This window comes from Staurois parvus, unplaced genomic scaffold (genome assembly GCF_062004578.1).
Source record: "Staurois parvus isolate SC_StPar_1 unplaced genomic scaffold, SC_StPar_1.0 ptg000294l, whole genome shotgun sequence".
In the NCBI taxonomy this organism is placed as follows: Eukaryota; Metazoa; Chordata; class Amphibia; order Anura; family Ranidae; genus Staurois; species Staurois parvus.
In genome coordinates, this window is record NW_028318090.1 from 4546417 (window position 1) to 4562101 (window position 15685).

General features: G+C 42.0%; 1 protein-coding gene across 1 annotated transcript in view; it reads left to right on the top strand.

Moving 5' to 3' along the window:
* The first annotated feature begins 4351 nt into the window (after nucleotides 1-4351).
* EMB (embigin) overlaps nucleotides 4352-15685 on the top strand; it is a 51444-nt gene continuing 40110 nt past the window's right edge. The window contains exon 1 of the mRNA XM_089682700.1: nucleotides 4352-4706. Coding sequence (XP_089538826.1) covers nucleotides 4619-4706 — 88 coding nt within the window. The 5' untranslated portion in view covers nucleotides 4352-4618. The remainder of the gene's footprint in view (nucleotides 4707-15685) is intronic.

Below are 15685 nucleotides of genomic sequence, written 5' to 3' on the forward strand. Positions count from 1 at the left end.
AATGCATGTCTAACAAATGATGCACTGATTTGCATGATCATGAGGGAAATAAGTATTTGATCCCCTATCATTCAGCAGGATTTCTGGCTACCAGGTGTCTTTCATACAGGTAACAAGCTGAGATTAGAAGCAGTCTCTTAAACGGAGTGCTGCTAATCTCATTGTATTACCTGTATAAAAGACAAGTGTCCACAGGATCAATCAAACAATCAGATTCCAAACTCAAAGCTGTCCAAGGATGTCAGGGACAAGATTGTAGACCTACACAAGGCTGGACTGGGCTACCAAACTATCGCCAATGATTATGAGAACAGTGAGGAATCATCCCAGAACTACACGTGAGGATATTGTCAATGATCTCCAGGCAGCTGGGACCACAGTCACCAAGAAAACAATTGGTAACACACTATGCCGACAAGGATTGAAATCCTGCAGTGCCCGCAAGGTCCCTCTGATCAAGAAAGAACATGTCCAGACCCGTCTGAAGTTTGCCACTGAACATCTGAATGATGCAGTGGAGGACTGGTTGAAAGTGTTGTCAGATGGGACCAAAATCGAACTCTTTGGCATCAACTCAACTTGCCGTGTTTGGAGGAGGAGGAATGCTGCCTTTGACCCCAAGAACACCATCCCAACTGTCAAACATGGTGGTGGAAACATTCTGCTTTGGGGGTGTTTTCCTTCTAAGGGGACAGGACAACTGCACCGCATCAAAGGGACAATGGACGGGGCAATGTACTGTCAAATCTTGGGTGAGAACCTTCTTCCCTCAGCCAGGGCATTGAAAATGGGTTGTGGATGGGTGTTCCAGCATGACAATGACCCAAAACACACAGCCAAGACAACAAAAGGAGTGGCTCAAGAAGAAGCACATTAAGGTCCTGGAGTGGCCTAGTCAGTCTCCAGACCTTAATCCAATTGAAAATCTGTGGAGGGAGCTGAAAGTTTGAGTTGCCAAACATCAGCCACCAAACCTTAATGACTTGGAGAGGATCTGCCAAGAGGAGTGGGACAAAATCCCTCCTGAGATGTGTGCAAACCTGGTGGCCAACTACAGGAAATGTCTGACCTCTGTGATTGCCAACAAGGGATTTGCCACCAAGTATTTGATCCCCAAGTCATGTTTTGTGAAGGGGATCAAATATTTATTTCCCTCATGAACATGCAAATCAGTGCATAATTTGTTAGACATGATTTCTTTTGAATTTTTTGTTGCTATTCTGTCTTTCAGTGTTACAATACACCTAACATTCGATTTTTAGCCTGATCATTTCTTTGTGAGAGGGCAAACGTTCAAAACCAGCAGGGGATCAAATACTTATTTCCTTCACTCTATCTATCTATCTCATACTGAAATTGGTGTGCTGTGTGCCATTTAGCATACGGTATGTATTACCAAGGGGATTGAATTCTAGATCTACCAGCTGACGGTTGATTTGTCCATCCCACTGGGGGAAGGGAGTGTAGCAGAATGTGGTGTTAACATAGGTACATCGAACCAGGAGATGTGTGTTTTGTTCAGACAGTAAAAAAAAAAGTCTAAATTTCAACTTCCACCCAAAATAATATTTTAGATTTGGGCACTAATGCATTAAATCACCAGGGCTAGTGATATGTGTGTCCTTCCTCTCTCTCTCCCAAGGTCGTATGTTGTCAGTCGTTTGCAGCTGGATTCCCCAGTCATTGGTCTGTTGTACAATATGGAGGCTCATGTGGAAGAGTGACCTCATGGTTTAGATCTGTAGTGACCTCTACAACTGGGAAATCTTAGCAGAATATCTCACAATTGATATCAAGACTTATAAGACGTTGGTGTGCCTTTCAGCATGATGGCAGACATGAAGGGGTTGATTTACTAAAACTGGAGCACAAAGAATCTGGTGCAGCTGTGCCTAGTAATCAGTCAGCTTCTAACTTCAGGTTGTTCAATGAAGCTTTGACAATAAGCCCCGGTCACATCAAAGCCGATTTTGAAATCGTGCTGCTTACAGTGAAGTCGCACGATTTCACAATCGGGTGACTTGCTGATTTCAGTTGCGATTTGCAAGACATTTGACACAACAAAAGTAGTGCGTGTACTACTTTAGAAATCGGTGCGGCTCCAACCAAGTCAGAGCCGCACCGATATGACCGCTCTAAAACGGCCAATAGGGTGCGACTTGGCATACGATTTGCGAGTTGCATGATATGCAAATCGCATGCCAAGTCGCACCCAATGTGACTGGGGTGTAAGCCTTGGTTCATACCAGTTTAACTTTTCATGTGATTTGACAGTTTCAAATCGCACGACAAGTCGCACCCTATTGTCCTCAATGGAACTGTTCAAAAAGGTGCGACCCCGACTCTGTCAGAGTTGCGCTGATTTTGAAAATAGTTTGCGCACTATTTTTGGTTATTTCAGGTGCAACTTGCATAGACACAGGTGCATGAAGCCGCAGCGACGTCAAGCAAACCGCACCTAGGGTTTTTATAACTGAACACATATTAATTACACAGCTTCTGTGGCTGATTAAGGTGGCAATTAAACTCACTAAGGCTGCCCACACACTATACAATTTTCTGTCCAATTTCTGCCCAATTTCCTTTAGATTTACCTTCAACTATGTAGTGCAAGAGCCTGCCTAATTGGATACAATTGAAAGTGTTGTTAGTTTTGACCTCCTATTATGTGTTTTTTGGTAAATCTAAACCAAAAATCAAGAAAATTGGATAATCTATGGCCAGCCTTAGTGCCTTATCTGCATTAAATTAGCCCCACATTGATATGTGTTCAGTTTTAAAGGGATGAGGTAGCTACCCTAGTTGCACCTGAAATCGCACTGACCTGCGGCTTCAAATGAAGTAGCGCGATTTCAAAGTTGCATTCAACGTGAACCAGGGATAAAACCGAGAAGCTGATTTGTTACTAGGCACAACTGTACCAGTTTTAGTAAATCTCCCCCATAGTGTTTACATTTTATCTTGTCTTGCACTTTTTTTTTAAAGGATAATTTCACCTTTTAATAAAAAATAATAAATGCATATTTGTTTTGCAGGTAACAACATGTGCACTTATTATTTTTGTCTGCAGGAGCCTGTAAAGCATTGCACCAAGGATCAGAAGATCGCTGGTGCCATGCAGGTCTCCTGCAGATCTGTCAGAATATCTGCTTGTTCATATAGGATGTACAAGCAAGCAGATATAATAACAGGAAGAATCAATGTTCATTGAGGACTACAAGCTGGCAGCCGCTAAGGCTTCTGGGACTTGTAGTCTCTCACAGAATGCTGTGAGTGGGCAGAGCCTGCACAGCCACGTTTTTTTTAATTGACAGCTATTGGGGGGGGGATCCAACACTAGCTGTCAAAGAGCAAGGCCGGTCAGATTGTAACATGTTACATGTTCCACCCTGAATATAAGTATGACCATAGATGCAGCCACTCTCTTATAAACACTGCCATCTACTGGTTGAATAATATAGCTCCACTGAATACTTTCACCGATGTAGTTGTTGTACATAAATACATGAACATTGTATTCCAACACAATACTTACCTATTCTGAGAGCGATCCAGTCCGGTTACATGATCAACTGTCAGGAGCAGCTTCAGTATAGAGGAGGGACAGCCAACAGTGGATCCCCCATAGTAAACCTATGGCTCACATCATCGCCCAGGTACTGCAGCCGTTTATTGGCTAACATGTTACGAAAAGGCAAACTTATCCTTTAAAATGAGAAATTAAAAGAATAGATCAGTCCAGATGGGGCTGTGTATGGTCAGAATTTGTTAAACTGAAAAACATTTTTTTTAAAATTGATATACTGCTGCTTTTCAGCCCTTAGGCCTAATGTGCACAGACGTGTTCCAAATGCTCTGTCAGAAGTTGGCGAAAACGCCTCTAATTTTGTGTACTTGCGTGTGTATTTTGCACATACTTGCATGTATTTACAGGCGTATGTTATTTATAAGCATATAAGTGTAAACTCAGCTAGAAAATTTGTTTATTCTTACCATTAGAATAAATTCACACGCATGTTTATGTGCGTTTATGCACATAGGCAAATAAATTATGCTCAAAAGTACCTCTTCAAATGCAGCTTTGGGGCATTTTTCTGCTCCTGATCACTGCGATTAAATGCCTGCATGTGCATGGCAACATGAAATAACATGCAGCTGCATTCATGGTGATAATAAAAAAAATACACCAGAATCTCCTAGTAGAGGCATTTTTCTGGCCGTGTGCAGATGTGGGTTTTTCCTGGACGGACGTTTGGCAGGTAAACCAGCTCCCATTGATGTATTTTATGCAGGTAATTAGCTGTTTGTCTGCATTGAATGTGATATTTCTTCAGTACTGTGATGACTTCAGGAAGGATGTGAGTTAGCAGTGTAGCAACCATGTGCTGATCTCACTAATGACTCTGGGAAGCTTCACATCACAGGCAGAGCTGGGGGCTGATGCAACGCGCAGCCTTCATGGTACATCCCTGTCCCAGCAGAGAGAAGTCTTCATACGTCAGAGGAGAGTCTGCATACATCAGAGGAGAGTCTTCTACAACAGAGAAGAATCTTCATACATCAGAGGATCCTGCACACTGCAGCGTCCGTGCCAAGCTGTCCAGCCTGTACTGCCAGTATGCGCTTCTTTCTCCTCCAGCCCACTGTGGTGACCCTCATCCTCTCTGGGCTCCTATCTCCCCCATCCGTCACCCCACACACAGCAGGTAAGTGCCCTCCCAACCAAAATATCATCTTCCTTTTAGCTTTGCTGTCCTTGAAGGATGGAAGGTGACCTTCCATGGAAGATAAGTAACGTAAGCCTTTCAATTACCATGAACTACACAGAAATGTATATGCTGTATGACCGCTTATGTCTCATTTATTACATCTGTTATATTAAAGGAAAAAATGTGGACAGTGACGAGTTTCCTTTTATGACATTCAATGAATGTGCAGAGGTGACTTCTGTCTATCTGGCCCTCTATGTATAGCTAGCTATCTGTCTATCTCTGCTTGTCTGTCCTTCCGTCACATTGCAGTTGCTGTGCTGTCTACCATTCATGAGCATGCGGTATGTATTAACAAGGGAATGTAATTATAGATCTACCAGCAGAAGGTTGATTTGTCCAGTACACTGGGGGAAGGGAGGATGGCAGAGTGTGTTCTTGGTAATTAATATACATTGAACCTGCAGACCTGTGTTTGTTCAGGCAGAAAAAGAAGTCTAAGCTTGGGTTCACATATGTGCAGTGCGGTATATCACATGTGATTCGCACAGGAACCGCACCACATTCCTGTACAAATTACATGCGATTTGTTTGCGGTGCAATTGGAGCCATACATTTTGTATGGCTCTATTTGTACCGCACCCAAACCAAAAACGTGCAGGACCCTTTTTTGGGTTCGCTCTAGAATCAGATAGCATGGATATTCCCACCTATGCGATCCGATTCTGCACATCTCACCGCGTTTTGCGGACCGCTTTCGGGGTGTTGTTAACTTTACATACACACCCACAGCGGTTCGCATGAACGGGATGCGATTCTGATGCGGTGCGTAATTCACACTGAAAACGCTGTGAATGCCACATCACATCAGTTTAAACCAGGGCTTAATGTCACCTTCTACCCAGAATGACATTTTATTTTTGGTTGGGTACTGATGTGTTGTGTCACCTATAAGCTACTTATTTCTTGGGGACCCCAGGGCTATGATTCCCCTGTGGCATTCGGTGTGTCCTTCCTCAATGGCAGTCTTTTGCAGCTGTTATTAGCCTCTTCCCCGCCGCCCTATAACACAAATACTGCCACAGGGCGGCAGGGCTGCACAAAATCACGTGTATATATACGTGATTTTGTATTGCCAGGTAAGGGGGCATGTGTGCGTCATACCCGCGCTGCCATTGGCGGCTACAGCTGTCAATCAGTGGGTCCCAGCCTGGGAGATTCCCCGCCGGCACCCTGTGATTTCCAACTATCACTGACTGTGGAGAGGTCTGTATGTAAACAATACAGATCTCTCCAGCATGCTGCTTTGTATTGCTCTGCGTAGCAGAGCAATACAAAACAGTATGCCTCCCTAGTAAAGCACACACAGCCACAGTTAACCCTTTGGTCGTCCCAGATGTTAACCCCTTCCTACCCAGTGTCATTAGTACAGTGTCAGTGCTTTTTATTAGCACTGATCACTGTGTTAGTGTCACTGGGGATGTCAGTGACAGTCAGTAATCCCCCTAGGTGTCAGAATGCCCACCGCAGTTGCGCTATAAGTTGCTGATCGTCGCCATTACTAGTATAATAAAACAATACCAGTATATATATCGCCATTTGTAGATGCTATAACTTTCATGTAAACTGATTAATTTACACATATTAGGATTTTAGCAAAGACATGTAGCAGAATACACTTTGGCCTAAATTTATGACGAAATTTGATTTTTTAAAATTTATTTACTGGACATGTTTAATAGCAAAAAGTCAAAAATATTGTTTTGTTTTTTTTCAAAATTGTTAGTCTTTTTTTGTTTATAGCACAAAAAACAAAAATAAAATACCACCAAATAAAGCTCTATTTGTGGGAAATAAGGACATAAATTTCAGTTGGGTGCAGTGCTGCATGACCGCGCAATTGTCAGTTAAAGTAACGTAGCGCCGTATCACAAAAAAGGTCTGGTCAGGAAGGAGGGTCAGTCCTCTGGGGGGCAAGTGGTTAGCCTGTTCTACAGTATGGGGAATCGTCCAAGGAGAGTGACTTCATTATTTAGATATTTTCCTTTTTTTCACCTTGTGATCCTGCAGGTGACTCACATCCTGTTCTAGGGTGACAAAATCTCGCTCACTGCACTGTATCTATGGAGCAGGATCATTGTCGCCCTGAGCTGAATTATTTTTTGAATTACAAACACTCTCCTCATCTCCTTAACCATGAGGGAGTTGTTCTGTAGTCCACTAAAGAGAACAAGAAAGTTCATTAATATTATTTTAGGATTCAGTTAGTAATACTAAACACACACTGTTTAATTTTTTTTAGTTCTTCTCTTTATATATATATGGATGATGGTGTAGCAATTGGGCACACAGATATGGACACGGTCATCCATCTTGCTCAAGATTCCCCATCTTGTATCATTCTCTCTCCCTCCAATCCCTCTCCCTCAGGAATGTGGTCTGTGTATATGCTGAGGTCAAAAGGCATCAGGCACAGCTGGATAGCTTCATGGTTATAAACCCCAATTAGCCTGGGCCCAGTATGTCTGTGAGACTCTTGCTTGGAGATGATCGTAAAGCTATAAACCAGTCCTTCACGGGACATGAAAGACATTCCGAGATAGCCGTAAAACATATATCCCATTTAAAAACCACTTTTCATAACTTACAATAGGGAATACATACAATCGAACAAAGCATATATTCAGATAGCTCAGTTTAATGTGAGTCGCCAGATATCTTACACCCCTAGATTAAGTCTACCTGAGAGCAGAAAGCGATATCTCTTTAACCGTCACAGGTAGATATGTCATCTGATATCTAGACATTCAGCAGATGATTCTGCATACTATCCTACCAGTGGATAGGATGCTCCATGTACCTATGGAAGATTATTGACCATGGTATAAATGTGTGGGGGATTTGGTCATAGCAGAGTTCTCTGCCTAAACACCCTCCCCAAATGAGGCGATTGGTTCTCTGCTTTAAGGAGACACCCTGCTGGTGGACTAGAAAATAGGCTGTCAGGCCTGAGAGAGATAAGTTGAAGTATTCTCCATTTTTAACATCAGGAACCAACTTGGGAGAACGGGACCCTTTTGTTCAGGACCTTGATCTGCTTAAACGAAGGCTGACGGCAAGTATTCTACCTCTCTAAACTTCTTTCTGTTATCTCTCTCTTGTGGTATTGCTCTCTGTATTTATATATATATATATATATATATATATATATATATATATATATATATATATATAGGCTACATCTTTTTCTGTAAATATTTTATTTGCACCATTTTGACCTTTTTAGTAATTAAATCCTATTATCTGAAAAGTGTTGAACTGTTTCTGAAGTTCTTTAATGCAAACTAAGAATCCCTGTCTCTGAAGAGCGCTACTGTGTGTTTTAAACTTCTGAATACATCTGCGTGCGGTGACAGTATGTATACAGACACTTATTCAAACATCATAGTATTACTGCTAAGATTGACGAGTTTCCCCCTTCTCCGTACAAAAAGGCGGTGGTGGCAGTGTGAAGGGTTAATTGCGTAATTAACCTAACAATCGCTCTCAGGCTGTGGAACATAGATTGTGGTCCATTAGCTGGAAAATCTTTTTGCAGGGTGCAGCTGAGCGTGGCATTGTTACACACGTGACAGCATGGTTTTAGATTGGCTAGTCCTTCGGTCACGAGTTGGTGAGAAGGGCTGGGGGTCCGATGCCGCGTCCGTCACAGATGGCACTGAATTAATTTTAATTAAAAGTACCTTTTTTTATAATCTATGTACAGCTGTCACATGACCCAGCTCTTTCCCAGCCCATGCGGGAGGAGCTTCTAGTCCTCTGCTGCCAATCACATCTTAAAAACAAACAAACGATAAAACAGACTTCGAAATTACAGAGGAAAAATACATAATGAATATTTTTTTTAAATGTTTTAAATCGTCATACAAATATGAATTATAACTAAAATCTTCATACTTTTAGTGCAAAAACATGGGGTATGCTATCTAGGCAGGGTCAAGGATAAGAGGGTACCACCAGTCCTCCTTTATGGGGCCCCGCCAACAGGGGGGCCCAGGCAGCTGGGTGACTTGGACATGGGCAGCAAAGGTGATCAGTGCGGGAGGAGGGCGTGATTTACTGGAACTAATCCCCTGTATTGCTTTCTCTGCAGCAGCTGAAAGCTGGCTTCTTCTCCTCTCCCTCCTACTGGTTTTCAGCTGCTGCAGAGAGCCAAACAGGGGATTGGTTCCAATCATTGCCCCCCGGTGCATCCATCACCCTCCCTGTGCTCCATATGTGCACCTGAAATTGGCGGGCCCCCTGACTTTGATTTCAAAGTCAGGCTTGATGTGAACGGGGGCTTAGGGAAAGAAACAGAGAGACACACTAGAATAGTAGTCGGTACCAGTGTGCAAAGGTTTATTTGCTTTGGAAGAAAACATTGCCTATAACGTTGGGTGTACTGGATGGGTGTAGAATAGTTTTTTACATTTTAGAACGGGATGCAGAATTTTAAAGGGTGCCTTGACTGAAAAAAGGTTGAGAAACACTACTCTAGCATACATGCTACAGTTTGTCTGAAAAGTAGAACTCTGCTTGTCACAGGTGTGCTGGAGTTGGGAAAATTCCCTGTCCTGCTCCTGGATAGCAGGTAAGGAGATTGGAACAAATCATGTAAGCAAGATGATACCAGGGGTGGACTGACAACTCATAGGGCCCCCGGGCAACAGGGGATCATGGGGCCCCTGTGTCCTTGCCCAAACTCAAAAAAGCCTATGGAAAAGGTACCAGGGCATATCATGGGGCCCCCTACTGACCCCGGGCCCTCGGGCAGTGCCAGAGTTTCCAAATGGTCAGTCCGCCCCTGGATGATACAATAAAGTGGAAGTATAGTCTTGAAAAAAGGAAAAAAAAAAAAAGGTCCCTGCATATTAATGTCATAATGTGCTAGTATGCATTGTCTACCAGCACATTGTGAAAAATTTACCTTTTAAACAAAGCTCTCCAGCAACCACTGACAAGGCTTCCATCGTCACCATAGGTTCACATCTGTGCGGGTGGTGCAATCCGTGTAGCCGTACCACCCGCACAGAGAAATATGGACCCGCGTGCGGGTGCCATTAGTTCTAATAGCACGCCGCCCGCACTGGAAAACGCCACTGTACTGGGAACCGAGGTTCCGGTGCGGGCTGCGTTTTCAAAAGAAGTGCAGGGACTTCTCCCCTGTGTGTCATGGGAGTCCATTCAAATGCATGGGCTCTGGTGCCCGTGCAAAATGCGGCCCGCACAGCCACGTATATGTGAACTGGGGGTCAGAGAGCGAAATTTAACACACCTGCTCCCCATTCACACCTGAGACCTTGTAACACTAACAAGTCACATGACATCGGGGAGGGAAAATGTCTAATTGGGCCCAATTTGGACATTGTCTCTTAGGGGTGGACTCACTTTTGTTGCCAGCGGTTTACACATTAATGGCTGTGTATTGAGTTATTTTGAGGGGACAGCAAATTTACACTGTTATACAAGCTGTACACTCACTACGTCACATTGTAGCAAAGTGTAATTTCTTCAGTGTTGTCACATGAAAAGATAGAATAAAATATTTACAAAAATGTGAGGGATGTACTCACTTCTGGGAGATAGTGAATATATTGTACTTGACATGTGAGGCTGAGCCTGGAGATGGACTAAAGATAAGCTCCACTAAATATTATTTGCATTTTTTAAATGGACACCTTACACTATATATTGTAGATTTACTATATATATTTATCTATTCCCTTAGTGTGTAAGGGGGCTTACTCTGCCCCCTACATGTGATGTGATGTCAGTAAAATGTAGTAGAAGATTGGGATATAACAAATGGTTTTACACCTAGAGTGTCAGGCAAGTAAGGTTGTTTTGGTGGCAGCTTCCATACGCTTCATGTTTTCCCTGTGGGACCTGCGTGCTAATCACTGAACTGTCCACTGGTGTAAATGTTCCCACTCTGGAGAGTTACAAATTTACATGAAAAAACAGACCAGTCCATCCAGTTCAACCAACAGAGGGAAAAAAAACAAAACGACACACAAACAGAAAACCTCCATGCCCACCTGATCTAGGGAAAGGCAAAATAACCCCCAATAAACATGATCTAATTTGCTCCAGCTGGGGAAAAAAATTCCTTCCTGATCCGAGAAGCAATCGGATATGCCCTGGATTAACTTTAGCATTTTTGCATTAATGTTTAGCTGGGTTTTTTCTGTGTTTGCATTTTTTTTTACCAAAACAGTCCAAAGACACCAGTTTGCTGCGTTTTACCACATTTTGCAGTGTTAGAGCATTTTTACAGCTAAAAAACCCACTAGTCCCAGGTTTTTTCTTCCATCCAAAATACACCCCTGCCAAAAAACGCTAATTACAGCCTATGTGTGCATTGACACAAAAGATAACATGCTGGGGAGTTTTCTGGCTGTAGAAAAAAAGCACCAAAAACAGCAGCACTGGTAACGTTAGCTGTGTAAAGTTTTTTCAGTATTTTTGCATTAGTGTTTTTGCATTAGTGTTTAGCCACTTTTTTCCCGCATTTTTCCATGTTTGCTTTTTTCTAGCATTTTTTTACACAAAAAAATACAATTTCTGCTCAAAAAAACGCTGGTTTGATGCATTTTACTGCGTTTTTCAGCATTAGAGCGTTTTTACAGCTAAAAAACTCATATGGATACCCACTAGTTCTGAGTGTTTTTTCCAGCCAAAAAATGCCCCTGCCAAAAAAATGCTAATTACAGCCTGTGTGTGCATGGACACAAAAGATAACATGCTGGGGAGTTTTCTGGCTGTAGAAAAAAACACCAAAAACAGCAGCTGTAAAAATGCCCAGTGAGGACTTAATGTTAGTATCCAGTTATATTATGTGTATCTAGAAAAGAATCCAGGCCTTTCTTAACGCAATCTACTGAGCTGACCAGATCCAGTGCTTGAGGTTGTCTTTTCTATGTTTTCACAGCTTTTAATGTGAAGAAGCCTTTCCATATTTGGAGATTAAATCTGTTTTCCTCCAGATGTAAAAATTCCCCCCTTGTTTTTTGTGATGACTTTAAAGTGAATAACTCTACAGCAAGTTCACTATGTGGACCATGTATTTATACATGTTGGTCATAACTCCTCTTCTCAAGAGAGAATACATTTAGTTCCTCTAATCATTCCGCATAGATGAGCTCAACACTCAACAGGGAGATTGTTCCCAGGAGCGTGGCACAGTGGCTTAGTGGTTAGCATGTCTGTCCTGCGGTAAATGAGTCACGGGTTCGATTCCCAACCATGGTGCCTCCTGCATGGAGTTTGCATGTTCTCCTTGTGCTTGCGTGGGTTTCCTCCCACACTCCAAAGACATGCTGGTAGGTTAATTGGGTCCTGTCTAAATTGGCCCTTATATGTGTATGAATGTAAGTTAGGGACCTTAGATTGTACACCCCTTGAGGGTTAGGGACTGATGTGAATGTTCATTATATATGTAAAGCGCTGTGTAAATTGACAGCACTGTATAAGTACCTGAAATAAATAAATAATTCCAGGAGCCAGTGTGCTTCTGCATTTCACATCCATGCTTCCCATTCCAGACCGGTGCAGTGTGCTGTCACTCACCAAGGCCAAGGAGGTGCATACTGCACATGTGATGGTTTGGAATGAGAAAGCACAGTGGCTCGTGGGAAGCTGGGAGTCAGCTACTAGTTGGAGTGGTACATGGGCTGGATGGGTTGATAGCCTCAGTGGGAGTTTTTCAGATGTCCCTCCTGGCCTAATAGTAAGATTTGTATAATAAGGACAACATTTCAATACTGCACAGTGTTTTTATGTAACACACTGGGGCCCCTAGATTGTACAGTCTGTTCAGCTGAACTTGGCCTTTGTGTCAAAAGGCTCAATTTACAAAGATTTAAAACAGAACAACTCCTCTAACGTAAGGGGAAACCACACAACCTACACACAGCATTGTTCTCAGGAAACCTCAGCCTTGCCTGGACTTGCCACATATTCTGGAACAAATTAGAGGCTTACAAAATAGGAATTTTATTCGAAAATGCACTCATATAGCAGGTATCAGATTAACTCATAGGGGTTAATTTACTAAAACGGGAGAGTGCAAAATCTGGTGCCGCTCTGCATAGAAACCAATCAGCTTCCAGGTTTTATTGTCAAAGCTTAATTGAACAAGCTGAAGTTGGAAGCTGATTGGCTACCATGCATAGCTACACCAGATTTTGCACTGTCCAATTTTAGTAAATCAACACCATTGATACTTTTGAATTTATGATTTAAGTGACTTTAAACACAAGAACAAAAAGTGAATATATTTGCAGCTTACTGGTCCTTATGTTGCGGCTGCATTCATTTTTTTAAGGCTTTTTTCTCCCCTTTATTTTCATCTGGTGATCCTGACAGTTACACACTTCCTGCCCTAAGGTGACAACTCTACTGCATCTGTGGAGGAGCAGGGTAGTCATCCTTGGACAGCAGCATCTTCAACCTGTGGAGGGGGCTGTGTTAGATGGACTAGCAGATTTAGATGGACTTTACATTACTGGCTAACAAATTAATGCCAAACTCCAGCTAGCACTTTTTAAGCAGGTAAAACAACAGTTTGTTTTTATATATTTTAAAGTTTTTAACTATATGAATAAAATGTGATCATTGTAAGCACCCCTGCCATTGTTAAATGGTACTTCTTCTGGACAGCTTGGTCTGTGAAAGTAAGCTGAAAAATAACAGATCTAATTCCATTATCAACAGGTTATAAAGCTATGTTACATGAGGGACTCAGAAAAACAAAGACTGCAGGTGTTAATGCCTGTGATAGACCATGGCATGTCTTTTTTATGTTCAATCTGTGTTTATTGCAAAATTTTAAAGTGTTACTAAACCCAGGACCCTGCATTCACTATATCTGGTCTCCCACAGAACACACAACATGGAAATGCAATTATTGTAGTAAATATAAACTGCTAAATACCTTTTCTCATCAGTAGTTAGAGCAGTCTTGTGACTTCAATCAGTGTCCAGCAGAGCACTGGTTAAAGCTTGTAGTAGGAGTTTTCATTCTGATTGTCCTATGAGGCTGCAAAACACCTGACCCTCTGTCTGGACAGTGCTGATTGGCTCTGTGCTAATCACATGCAATCTCACAAGAAAAAAAAAACTCTCTAGTAATACACACCAAACTGAGCATGTGCAGCTTGCCCCCTAGGCTCCGTTTTATAATAAGATGGATTGGGGACTGTGGAAGAAGGGGAGGATTAGAGAAGGCAGGATCAAAACATCCTTTTTACACAATGTTTAGGTTCTACAGTTAGTATAACAAGCATGCTTTACTACATATACAAATGACTTTACGGTTGTGGGTTTAGTAACACTTTAATACAGTCATAGTACAAAAGTACTACAAATGTACCACACAGGGTATTAAAAACATATACGGAAAAATAAAAAAATTAAATAAATTAAGAAAACAGGCATGCACCAACACACAGAGTGTTATATAAACAACCCACACATGACAGGATGAGCCCCTGGCTGGGACCAATCACAGTGTATATTAATGAGCTAAGGCAGGCTCATGACCACAAAAGTAAGGTGGCACCTGGCAACACTGGCTTAATAACTTCAAAGAGGATACAAAGAGCATAAACGGCCCAAAGGCAGCTGACGATCCGTCACCTAATCTCATAAAGCTGAATTGTAGGGGCAAAAAAAAAGGAAGGGGAGGAAGGAAATGGAAGGGAGTAGACGAAAGGGGAAAGGGAAGGAAAAGTAAAAAGGGGGGGGGGAGGAGAGAAGGATGGGCAGAGCCAGGAGTGGACAACCAGACGAAATGTCACACGATATCAAATTAGAGACAAGGCTTGTCCCTGCCCCGAAAAAACTCGTAACTCAGAGGACTCCCTAAATATTTTTCAAGAGCGCCATGTTTGGTGGCATTGCTCATCCAGTAAGTATCCAGTTCCTGTGCCAAAAGGGATTCCATCTTCTCAATGTGATCCATCTCTGTAACCCACTCCACTAGGGATGGAACCCGCATCGTCCGCCAATAGCGTGGAATGTCATGTCATTTTTTTTACTGTTTACTTTTCCCATAGCATTTTTTTTTTTTTGCAAAATGCATGAAAATTTGAATCTGATATCCTCTAATATCCTTCAAACTCCTGAGACCACATCTTTTGTCGTACTCACACAGAATTAAAATAATTATAAAGGTATTTATTTCATATATGTCACTTTTTTAAAAAATAAAGCTCTTTATCCTGGAGTGTTAGCTTTGTGAATTTAATCAATGTTTTGTCCCTTTTCCAGAGTTCTCCTTGAATTTTTCTGCAGCTGCATTGTTCAGTATTTGCAGCATATAATGTGTGCTCACACCCACACAAACATGTCAGGAAGGGTGGCATGCTCCTACAATGTCAGCAATAGCCTTTAATTTAATAAAGTAGTGTAGGGAAACATATTTCAAGAACAGATTGTACCAGCTGCTAGAACAGGAGGTCAGGTTGGTGTGCTGAGCAGAATGTTCTATGTACCTGTCTATAATGATTGTGGTTGTGAAGTGGCGGATGGCTACAAGCAGGGATGGCTGATGACTTAAAGGTGAGCCCGAGAGAGTACTGCTAGACACAGATTAAGAATAATTACCAGTAAGCCAGGGAAGTCCCAGTAGTTACAATTTCTGGTGGTCATCCTTGTCAAATGTGTTTGAGATTTTCTTGTTTCTGTAAAATAACAACTCTGTCATCTGTATAATGTTGTTGAAAATGATGCACTGAGGTTTATCTCAAGCCAAAATGTTAGTTTGTAGAAGGGTTAAAATAACGACTGCCACATTTTTAGATGAGGTAAGGAATAGAAGCACCGTCTCATTTATAAAATCCAGAATAAGAATTTATTTGAATTCACCAGAAGAAAACATGTTTCAAGGGTTGCAAAGGTCCCCTTTAACTTGTGTGATGTTTTTTTTTTCC